Here is a 13,002-nt window from a genome sequence, read left to right on the forward strand (position 1 = left end):
ACATGTAAATCGATTTCTCTAAAAAACTGCTCGCACAAAAGTGTAAGCTTTCTTTTTTGTTCAAGACATGTTAAATGTATCACAACTATACAATAAAGATCGCTCTAAAACAGGCCTGGGGAAACTGTGACCCACGGGCTAATTCGTATTTTTATGTGGCCTGTGAGCCATTCTGAAAAAGTCTATTTTTCGGCCTTTTAAACATTAAAAAACTATGTATCAAATTAATCAACTTAAAAAAATAGTGAGCGGGCACAGGGAGGGGAGGAATTGAGACCACGTAAAAAGATATGCCACAGTGACATGAAGTGTTAAGGTCATTATATAGATAGTACGCTCCTACATTGGGAATAAAAATAATTAACAGTGTAATGACTATCTTCCACTTACGACAAAATTAACATCCGAAAATAAAATGTTGAAAGATATAAACTTTTTTCTCATTATATTATGGCCAATCGATCAATACTTTCTGCCACGTCACATACTTCGGTTTGACTGCGGATCCAATTCTTTCTCTTTCTATGTCTTTCAGTCCTGAATTAATTCCTGTGGATATAAAAACTATTTTTATTATGTGTGTACTAAAAGAACTATTTGAAATTTTTTGGTATTTTTAAGGATTTTTTATCTTTTATACTATTTTAAGTTCATTTTTTATAAACAGTGGGTCTCAAACGGAATGGAGCATAAGAATTGAGTATATTAATTTATTTAAATAACATTTTTTTTTAATTTGCAGAGGCATTTGGAACCACATGGACCAAACAGTATTGTACATATGAAAAATCTACCAAAGAATTTAAAATGACGCCATTCAATCAAATCACAAGCAAATTGGTGAGTATTTGAACCATATACACAAATACTTTTTTTTGTTCTACATTTGTTTGATAGATTATTATCTCTTTAATAAAGATTACAAACGGAATACTTTTAACTACTATAGTAGTATATACCCCTGCAACATATTTTTCATCAAGCCGAGCATCATTAGAAGGCCTTTTTAAATGTTTTCATTCTCACGATTTACCTAAATATATTTGTTATCTAGTGCCAGTTTCAGTGAGTTTTAAATAAGTAGCTATACAAAAAACAAAATCAAGTTGGGGTAGAGTGGGGTTTGAACCTCGGACCACTGATCCGTAAGTCTGCAACTCGACTTTGACACCAATTCCACCCTAAAAATATCAATATTTAATGAATCACTTTTATTTATTTATATATATTTTTTTTTTAAATAAAAAGAAATATTTGCGTTCTTATTATTTACCCAAATATTTAATTTTGAGGGCCATTTTCAACGAGTTGTAAATAACTCACTATTAGAAAATGGAATCAAATTGGGGTAGAGTGGGATTCGAACCACGGACCTTTGGTCCGTGAGTCCGAGACACTAGCCACGGGACCACAACCCGATCTTAATTAATTAATTAATTCATTCATTTATTTATTAATTAAATCATTTCAAAAACATTCATACTACCTACTATGGCTTTTTAGGCAGTGCCCCTGTTAAGCCATAATAATCAACATAAAAAATATAAAGTTACTTAAAATACAAAGTGATTACAATATAACAATTAAAGAATAACAATCCAAATGGAAGATATCACAATTAATAATAATTACAAATGAAACAATGTTAAAAATAACAATCTTACTGTGGAATAACTTATTGGCTCAGTTATCCATTTTGTGCTAGAGGCCTATTATTGTTTTTTTTTTCAATGTTAAATGTATTTTTTTTTTATTTGCATTTGTTTAGTTTATAATATATTGTATAACTACACTTGTTATAAATATAAAAACCTAGTTTTAAAAAGTAATCGCGCTAAGGGGTTTTTAAATATTTATAATTTTAAATAATAATCAAAACATTAACTATTGTAAAAGTAAATTAAAAATAAATAAACCTTGCATGAAATATAATTTCTGTGATAATTTGTTCCATAAAAAATGCCTTATAGTATTAACGTTATTTTTGTAAATAAAACAATTCATCAGTTTTCTATTGGTTTATTATACAATCAATTAAGGAAATCATGTTGATAAATTAGCCTAAGGTTCAAAATTATTTGTTTCATTCACCTCTCATACACATCCGGCTGAAGCAAACAAAAGATCCAAACGAACTAGATACACGAAAGACACAAATATATGAAGATACAAATGATACGAAGATGCAAAAGATGCGAAAATATGATGATCTAAATGAGCCGAATGAGCTGAAGATACATTTTCTCAATTTAACGACTTTAAAGATTCAGTCACTTTGGTGATGCAGAGATACGTATCGTCTCGGTGAGAGGGTCTTAGCCCCGTCTAATTAGTACCCCCTGTAGAATAAAACATGAACTTATCAAATTTAAATGTTGTTTTTTTGCATTTGTTAATCAGACCACTCCGTCAGACACGATGACCCTGACGAGTTGCGTCCGCCGCATGTCCGAGACGATCGAGAAGCGATTCTGCTTCGACATAACGGCCGAGGGACGCCCCGGCATTTCGTACACCCTGCAGGCGTTGGGAGAGGACGACCGCAAGGCCTGGATGGACGCCATGGATGGCAAGGAGCCCGTGAGTCTTGTATGATAACCTGTTTACTACATCATAATTGGCACTAGCTGGATCGGACACCCATATTCAATCATCGCTCTTTTTAAATCATTCATAGGTGGATAGCTATTTCTGGTGGGGGCATACTGTTTTGCACATTGTTTAAGCTCATAATATTCATTATCATCATAATTTCCTCATCCACACCCAATGGTGCATAGGGCTCTGCATCGGCACTCCAATTGCGTACGATGATCAGTCTTACGCTTCCGGTGCTAGTCCAGAAAAGATAAGAAAAATAAAATTTTAAAAAAAAAATAATAAAAAATCATTACATATTAGTAGTGGAGAACAGGAGTACGTTTTTGCGTATAAGTTGTATTAAAATAATCTTAAATTTATAAGTTAGAAAAATACTTATTTAGAATACATATATAAGTCAATAAACGGTAAACAATTGAAATCAACATAGTATTATTTAGGTATTACAATTTGAAGATAGTCAATTGATACACTGCCTTTTAAAATTCAAAAGTGTTATATTAAATATATCTACGTCATTTGCGTATTCATTTGCAAATGTATGAATTCTCCTTATTGGCGAGTGTGCACTGTTGTACACTATGATAGTATTTGAAGTAAATGTCCCTAGATTTATTAAAAATAATAATAACAAAAATAAATAATGGCTAAGCATAAAAATACACAGGAATTCCTCAGGTAGTGAGTGAGTGGAAAGCATTTCTTAAAATGGAAGATAGCCAACATTTTTTGGTTGGTTGAAAGATATTTTTAGCAACGATCCCGCTAAATAAATAAATATGGACTTTTTTTTTTTTTTTTTTTTATACGCCTCCACTCGTTTGCGAGTGATTTTGGCTCTTAGAAACAAGAATAAGAAATTTAAAGAATATACGCTTCAGTGAACGACAAAAAAAAACCCATACCCACGAAAAAATATAATATAATGTGAGGTAGTTAAAATCAGTATGAAAGAGTTATGTGACAATAAAATATTATTACTGTATAAAGTAAACGTAAACATAAAATGAAATTTTATGTTTACGTTTACTTTATATGGACTTCTTTGTATAAATTTGTATTAATGTTAGGTTATGTTTCCATTTTCAGATGTATTCACAGCAGAATGTTATAGCGAAGGCGGAGGAACGTCCACTCGATGAAGTGGGATTCTACTTTGTGAACAAGTGCATCGAAGCCCTCGAAAACAGAGGCTTGGAAGAGCAAGGTCTATACAGGTACGGATAACTCTTTCGATTCGGCACTCTTTCGATTGTCAACCCTTTTTATGAAATCATTATTTATTCGACTAGTATTATTAATTTGATTTGAATTTTTCACTCATAATTTTATCCGGCTATAGATTATATCTGGGGGTACAAGTTAGACAGTTTAACTAGATGTGCCTATGCCAGATTTTGGACAAAATGAGTTAAGCATCAGAAAGTACTCCTAAACAACCATTATTTTTGTGCTATAAGAGCACAAGTCAGTCACTTTGAGAAACTTGTCAAAAAATATGAGTCATATGTATGTTATATTAGTGTTTCATTAGTCAATAAATGTCTATGTTGAAGTAAGCAATTGATAGAGGGTATACAGGTTTCGAGACGTACCCATCTCTTCGTCATGATATTAATTACACTTACACACAATTCCCTCTATATTTATAAAACTTTTTATATGTAATATCCGTACCTTAGCAGATAAAATACGAGAATCCACGTTTTGCCGTTTTCAAGTTAAAAATGTAGAAATTATCTCTCTAGGGACCACTGGTCAAACTCGAGGATGTTAATGAGCTCGCTCCCTGCCTAATAGCCCGATACTTTACGGATCTGGGCTTGGAGGGGGAAATTTAGCCAAATGTAAACTCTTGCCTTCCACACAGTAGCCAGGCTCTTTGTAGACCTGGGCTTGGAGGGCGAGAACTATTCACGGGGACCCGTCACAATAGATCTTCACAGGTCGCAGTGACGTCAGGAGCTTGCATAGCACTAACCCCCACCACTAAGAATAAGAATATATCTTCACCATAGTAGTAGTTCCACAGAACACAAAACCAACATCCTGACCCGACACATGCCGCTAGTAATGTGTAATTAGTATTCTGATGACGAGACGGGTACGTCTCGAAACCGGTAGACATAGAAAAATCGGTAAGTACTTTTATAGAAGTATTTACTTATCTCTGTTTTTTCAGGGTTACTGGTGTGGCCTCCAAAGTCGCGAAGCTTCTCTCCATGGGCCTGGACAGGAGGAAACCCTGCCATGAGCGGCTCGGCACGGCCCTGGATGACCAGTGCGAGTGGGAGAGCAAGACCCTGACAAGCGCCCTGAAGACGTACCTGCGGAACCTTCCGGAGCCCCTAATGACCTTCCGATTCCACAATGGATTCATCGCCGCTGCCAGTAAGAATAAAAAAATCATCTTAACAAAGATATAAAAAATAATACTAAAATCTTTTTAGTATTTATATGATTGAATACCTCGCATGTTTAATTTTATAAATAAGCTCGATACAATTTTTAACTAATATTTGGTATATGTAACAGTTTATTTATTTATTTTTATTTAATTTATTCATACATATTACAAAAAAATAATAACGTATTACTAACTCTATGAGGCCAAGAGCCCTGTGTTGAGTTGGGATACAACAAAATGGAAAATGGAAGCATCCATATTATTAAACAATACCAAAAATAAAAATTGAAAAATATTACCTATAAACATATATTTTAATACACATTTGGACAACACGCTTAAAAGTAAACAATATAATTATTTTTTCCGTGTAATGTCAGATAAAATTTCTAATAAGTTAAATTACCAGAAAATGTGACATTTCGCCCACTATGGGACAAACGCCTTGTTTTTTGATACTGCGTCATACTTTTTTTTAAAAAAATTTAAAAGAAATATTTGCGTTCTTATAATTTACGCAAATAATTAATTTTGAGGGCCATTTTCAACGAGTTGTAAATAACTCACTAAATGGAAATCGAGTTGGGGTAGAGTGGGATCGAACCACGGACCTTTGATCCGTGAGTCCGAGACACTAGCCACGGGACCACAACCCGGTTCAAAACTTGTACGCAATGTTTGTTAGAAGTGCATTTGGTAGGCATGACATGTGACAAATAATTTTCAAAATAAACCTGTATAAATGAAATCAATATTTTTATAATTATTACATAAATTTTAAAGTCATATCCTTACAAATGTTTTTAAATAATGGATGGTTTTTCCCCAATATAACCAAAATATTCCTCTAATATACTCAGTATACCCTAATTGAAGTTTAATTACTCTACTTATTTTGGCTTGTATAGAAATCCACAAACATAAAATAGCAATTATTTTTAGTATATAAGGAAACTTTGTAAATTTTTAAGTTAGTTTGTTTGAAAATGTCCTAACAAGACGAAACGCGTCACAAAATACCCTTTGTATATTTTATTTTAAAAAAAGTAGAATTATAATCCAATAAACTTGTTTTATTTTGGATGCATTACCAAATTAAATATGGAATTCTACCAATTGTCTGCATACACAATAAATATCTGCTTTCTATTCATTAACTTCTACCTTATATTTACAGTCTGCATTACGTGATGGGTTAAACAATCCGTAAAGTCATGCAGACTACAATTTGTCAAATAAATAAAATATATTGATGTTATTCCCGATTTGTGAAAATGACATATTCTTCTGATTTTACACTACTGACAAAATGAACTGGAAGAGGTCGCAAAATCAACTGTTTTTATCAATATAAGTTTCATTTTGATTTAGCTTTTCCTTCCTTCCGTTTTGATAGTCAATAGTTTATAATGAAAAAAGTCTGTCAATTTTTTTTCTTAATTGTTTCAGAGCAAGATGTGAGACACATGAGAGTGAATGATGTACATACCCTTATATATAGACTACCAAAGAGTAATTTCGAAATGCTTGAAATTGTGGTGCGACATTTAAAGAAGTAAGTTCATTTCCTTTAATTTTTCGTACACATTGGGTTTATTGTTCCTTCAGCAAGGAAATATTACATACTACGAATACAAATAAAAATATATGAAATGGATTTATAAAATTGATTGTATTTTCAAATTCATTATGGATATTGGGCAGAAATGTTTTCATAGATAACTTAAATAACTTAAAAATAAGTTATTAAATTGTGTAAATGAATGAATGAATGAATGAATGAATGAATGAATGAATGAATGAATGAATGAATGAATGAATGAATGAATATGAGTGGTATAACTGTTGACTGTCTTCTGTATGCTGATGATGCCGTGTTGCTTGCTAGCAGCAAAGAAGACCTGCAATTCTTGGTAACAAAAGTCTACGATGTATTTTATTATTTTTTTTATTTATTTACTTAAGTTAGTTAATATTACATTGTATATTAACTAATATATTTACAATTATAACAAATACTTATTAAATATTTCTTACATAACTACATTATTACAATAAACATAACATTTTTTTTAAAATCCGTAAGTTTTCTTTCATTCTTCATACTTTCAGGCATCTCATCATACAGTTTGCAAGAAGAATGTTGATAAATCAAAAGTGATGGTTTTTGAAAGGGATGAAAATATAACTATATGTGAGATCAGTGTGAACGGAGATATTCTGAATCAGGTAGAAGAATTTGTGTATCTGGGAAGTATGTTTTATTATGGATGGAAAGACTGAGAAAAATATTGAAAAGAGGGTGAGTGCCGGGAACAGGGTGAACGGTGCACTGAAATCTACTTTGGTAAACAAATGTTTATCGCAGCAGGCAAAACTAGCAGTTCACAATGGAGTTCTAGTGCCAACTCTAATGTATGGGAGTGAAGTATGGAATTGGAAAAATAATGATGAAAGTAGGTTAAATGCTGTCGAGATGCGAAAACTCAGGCGAATGTGTGGTAAATCGATGTATGGTAGGTGCACAAATGTTGAGATCCATGAACTGCGTGAACTGTGAGATGCGATCCCTCTGACGAATGTGTGGTAAAACGATGTATGATAGGTGCACAAATATTAAGATCCATGAAGTGTGTATGGCTAAGACATGCATTGTCGACAGAATCAAGAAAGAGGTGCTGCAAGAAAGGATCTGCGATGCAAATCTTGATGGATGCAGAAAACGAGGAAGACCGAGAAAGACATGACACAATCAAGTCTATCAAGTACTCGAAGATGGACATGTCAAGAGTAGGAATAATCAGCGTGCCTGCATGAGAAGATGTATGAATGTAGAGGAGGCGAGGTCTGTATGCAAAGACAGAGTGATATGGCGTTCTATCCTCTCTGCGTACCCCTACTGGGAAACAGCGTTATGGTTTGTTTGTTTTTGTTTGAACTAAAAAAATATTATTTACTATACGGCACAAATCATCCTTATAAGGATGGGTTGCCTTATCTTAAAAATAAAAAAAATACCACCATCATGATTTGTTCTATGTGTATATTTAACTAAAAATATAAAATAATATTTAACTAAAAATCTGAAATTTTTGTGTTTGACTCTATTTTATCTGAGGTGCAATATACTTATTTATTATTGTAAATGTATTTTTTTATTAATCATTATTTTGGTTGGAAGAAATGGCAAATATTGCAATTTACCTGCCAAGAATGTTGTTATCACCTGGTTTAAAAATAAGTACCCAAGTAAAATGAAAATAATTGGAAGTTAATATTTTGGCGATATTTATCTTGGATACCAACCCAATAAAAAGATTTTCGGTCTATTAAAACTTATCTCTTTCAACAATAGATGTCGTTAGTTTGCATCTTCCGTCAACCATGAGAACCAATACGCTTATGATTTCAAAACCAAATATATGTATAGACAGAAATTGGAAAATCCCATGTTTAAATATGGACTATCTATAGGAAAAATTCCTTAGAATTTTTGTGTCTCGCATGATGAGGAAAGTTATGCATAACCAACCCAGTTGTAAATATTTCGTTTTGAATCTATCTATATGAATGTTACTACTACAAGTTTGTTGTTGTTTCAAAACTAAACATTTAATAAGTGGTGAATGTTACATCGTGTGTAATGTGATCACTTAACCCAGCAGATGACAGATAAGCTCTGAAATAATCAGTCTCTAACTAAGATTTATTTATTTGATTTCATTTTATTTGGGATTTTAAAAGCTATTACATAAATAATAAGTAGGAATATTTTAACAATACTCATCATCATTCCCTATCCGCACCTAATAGTGCATGGGGCACTGTATTGGTACACCAATCGCAGCGTATCTTGATCATTTTTGTTGCATGAAGGTAAGATGATCAGTCTTGCGCTTCAGGTACCAGACAAATATTTTAGTGTGAAAACACTATTAAATCAATATTTCGAATAAACCCCTTCGGGAATCGAGCCGTAGGCCTCTTGCATGGTAGGCAAATGCGCTGACCATTAACAATACTAAAGCCATTTAAAAAGAAATCCACTGTTAAGCCAATAATACATAATATATAAGAAGAGTGTTAACAACTTTGTATGTGCGCGACGTTTGTATTCATGTGTGTGTATATGAATGAGGGTGTATGTGTGTATATGAATGAGGGTGTATATGCATATGTGAATGGATGTGAGAGGTTTCTAAGAGATTATTCGCAAAAGATGGGACAGGGTATATGTTGATTTAGTTATTTTTATATTTTTTTTTTATGTGTTTATTATTCCATACATATATTGACATAGAATTTTCATTACAAAAATACACTTAAAAAAATAGATATTAAAATTAAGCTATACCTTAATTTGGAAAAAATGCCCACAAAGACTTCAGCGTCTGAGCGTGGGCCATTCGTTTTTATAATTTAATAAGTTTATAGTATATAAATATGGTATGACATAACTATGAAAAGAAAAACAAGATTAACATATGCTGCTATTACAAAATCAGGAATTATTTGCAGTATATATATATATATATATGTATATATTTTTTTTAAAGTCTGTTTTATATCAGCAGTGTATGTTTTATTCCCAACACATGCGGCCAAAGGTATGTGGTATGTTACATTGCGGGAAAATGAAGGCGATTAATATTATCTAATCTGTTTTCTCTTTTTCTCCAGTGTTGCTGCCAAATCCGACAAGAACCTGATGACAGTGTCCAACATATCGGTCTGCTTCGGGCCTACGCTCCTCAGGCCGGAGGAGGAGACTGTGGCCTCCATCATGGACCTCAAGTTCTACAATGTTGTGGTGGAGATCCTCGTGGACAACTACGACAGGATCTTCCACTCGCAGCCGGACCCTGAGATCAGGACCAACGGGGGGTCGGGGCTGCATCAGGATATGAGGTAAGCTTTATGATGGTTTTCATCTATAGTAAAAATATTTTCAAGGCTAGTATTCGTATGCGTAGGTGAGTAGGAACAATTTGACGTATCACAAACGTTTCTGTTGTTGCGGGTATACTTTTTTGTACCTGGACGTAAGGGATACGGCTTGTTGCGTTCGGCGATAATACCGCGGACGCATCACGTACGTTCGTTTGGGTAGGGCGGTTAAAACATATATTTTAAAGGTTATGCCATCACTTTTTTTATTGTTTCTCGAACGGTTTGTGCTGCGTATATGTTGGAATTTTAGCAATTGCAAGGAGAGACAAAAGTTCAAAAGTTGCCGAAGAATGTTCGCAATGCCTGTTCTATCAAACATAATTATGCTATTTTCAAAAAAATTTCAATAATAAAGTAGACTCTTTTAACCTACTTTCCAAAATTAATCTTAATATCCCCTTTTGCGTGACAAGAAATAAGTATTTATTCCATCTGCCAGCCTGTAGCACCAACTATGCACAGCACTCTTTCCTCTATCGTTCTTGCTTTAACTATAGTGCCTTTTTTTAATCTATTGAAAAACCAACCAGAGGAAAGTAGGTGCTACAAAGCGCCAACGTAAAGGTATATAGATAGGCATCGAAGTTCCCAACTATGTACCACCTTGGAAATTGTCACTTTATTTCACAAAAAACAAGTCTTGTTGACAGTTGTAACGCTAAATGTCAACACTGTATTCAAGTTACAAATATTATTGAAAACAACAACACAGCCTTATTAATAAAAGTATTTTATTTCGACAAGATAATAAAGTCTAATTTGCAAAATAACAGAAAAGTTGAGAAATTATATAACCTAATTAAACTTATGTTAGTCGAATTGAAAAAAGGTATGTAGGTATTAAGGAATTAAAGAAAGTTTAAAAAATCCAAACAAGAATCCCAATCAAGGAATTTCGTATGCTGCCCTGGTAGAAGAAATCTTTTCTGGGGTTTGTGTTTTCGTGAAGTCTTCCTTGGCTGGCCAAACCCAATGATGATTTATTCCGCATCTGGACATGCTATCATCATTTTTTTTATTTGCCCTAGCTAATTCTCTCCCTCGAATAGCACAAGAACATAGTCATTCACTTGTAATGTTTCATTGTTATTCATTCGTTGATATTCATCACTACTTTTCGGATTAAAATTTGAGTCAGTTTCAGACAGTAACGGTGGTTTTTCCTCTTCAGACTCACTACTCTCATCAGATTTTTCCTTTACGTTGGCGCTTTGTAGCACCTACTTTCCTCCGGTTGGTTTTAGATATAATAATCCAAAAAAATAGGTACCTATATAAAAAAATACATATAAGCAGGTAGATACTTCTTAAATACAACCTAATAATTCATACTTTTCCAAAAAATAATTGCAGCTCTGATTTAAAAAAATAATATTTCATCCCAACTATGTACCATAATAATTATCACACAAAATATAAAGAATAAAGAAGTTGTCCCATCTATGAGCCATGGTACATAGTTGGGTGACAAAGTGTTCTTTTCGACATTTTCGTAAATATCAAGATAACGCCAAACAGTATCAAAGTCTATATAGAATCTAAATAATCGCAAAGAAATATCCTACAATTTAAAATACAGTACTCATTTGTAACACTTACCAGTTTTCCTAGATTCAAGAAAGTTTGACAACAATCAAAAAGTAGCAAAAAATTAACTAAATTAAAAATTATCGCCGCGTAAAACGAGCAACAGCGAGCCGCGATGAAATGACATGAGAAATTGGCGCCAACTCTCTACTGTACCACAGATAATGAAAGAACCAGGGGCGTCTTCGAAAATGCAAGATATTTAATAAAATGTATCTGATTCTGGGGTGGTACATTCATAGTTGTGTCCGCAGGACATAGTTGGGGAGTTCTATGGTACTGAAAATTATAATATGGTCTTAATTTTCGCTGCCTACTTAAAAACGATATCATAAATGGTTATTTAATGGAACGCATCTTGTGTGGCAAGTTCTTTAAACAACCATCTCTTGCCATATGTTTGACCATGTCTACGTTAACCATAGTGACTTTATTACTGTGGTAGTAAAAACAATAATTTATTATCACTCAATATCTGCTTTTTGTATCTTGTCTAGTTAAGTATCTACAGCCCTTTTGTAAGGATTAAGGAAGCCATTCCCCTGTGTATTGTTAACTTCATCCTACCATCTCTGTAACAAATTGACACATGGCTCAGTTTTTCAAAGATGTTTTGTGTAAAACCTGTTTTTCTTTTTAAAAATATTTTTCAATATGTATGCATCTTGTGGAACTTCGAACTAGGAACATCATTTGTTAAATTTTGTTGATTGAACTTGACCAATATTTTGGACTGATGTTATTATTTATTTTATACTTCACAATAATTCATTATCTAACTGAATCAACAATATATTCCTCAAAGGGAAAACGTATTTAGTATTTTTTACTTGTAACATGTATTGTAAAAAACAAAAATAATAACAAAAAAAATAAATAAGTATGAATCCAGTACCGAAAAGGGCAGGTATGAAGGTAATAAAAACGTAAATAAGATATTGTTATAAATTGAATTATATAAAAAAATGTTTCAACTAAAATATTTCAATTTTTTTTTTTAAAGTTTTACCGAAGGCATAATTTTATGTAGAAATAAAAATGCTTTTTGTTTCAAAAACAAAAAAAAAGATTTTGCTGCGGCCACTTTCATGTTCAATTTGTTATCTTTAAATTATCACAACAAATTAAAGTTTAATACTTAGTCTTTATTGAGATCCCAGATCCTAAGTTTAGTCTAAATTTGAAATGACGTAATCTGCCGGTCTAAAAGTAATTATATTTTAGTTACATAAATCTTTCAAGTGTATTTTTCAACAGAAATACCTTTAAAAATTATTGTTTTTATCTAGATTATGTTTTTTTATTTTATTATTTTTGCGAGATTTAAAAAAAATCGTTTTAAAATAGCAAAATTGTATGATTTCCTCATTTTGCGTGCATTTTACCAGACTACAGCCTTAATGTATATGTTATACGAGTATGTACGCAAATCTAGCAATAGCAAAGCATTGCCGGGT

General features: G+C 32.5%; 1 protein-coding gene across 1 annotated transcript in view; it reads left to right on the top strand.

The window, feature by feature from the left end:
• Positions 1 to 13,002, top strand: part of Graf (GTPase regulator associated with FAK) — a gene marked incomplete at its 5' end in the record, with an annotated part of 121,359 nt that overhangs the window by 48,824 nt on the left and 59,533 nt on the right. The window contains 6 exons of the mRNA XM_088232211.1: positions 743 to 840; positions 2,401 to 2,580; positions 3,691 to 3,818; positions 4,784 to 4,992; positions 6,458 to 6,563; positions 9,689 to 9,916. Coding sequence (XP_088088337.1) covers positions 743 to 840; positions 2,401 to 2,580; positions 3,691 to 3,818; positions 4,784 to 4,992; positions 6,458 to 6,563; positions 9,689 to 9,916 — 949 coding nt within the window. The remainder of the gene's footprint in view (positions 1 to 742; positions 841 to 2,400; positions 2,581 to 3,690; positions 3,819 to 4,783; positions 4,993 to 6,457; positions 6,564 to 9,688; positions 9,917 to 13,002) is intronic.

The sequence above is a fragment of the Micrasema longulum genome, unplaced genomic scaffold (assembly GCF_059751315.1).
Source record: "Micrasema longulum isolate JH-2025_06_02 unplaced genomic scaffold, ASM5975131v1 h1tg000957l, whole genome shotgun sequence".
Taxonomy (NCBI): Eukaryota; Metazoa; Arthropoda; class Insecta; order Trichoptera; family Brachycentridae; genus Micrasema; species Micrasema longulum.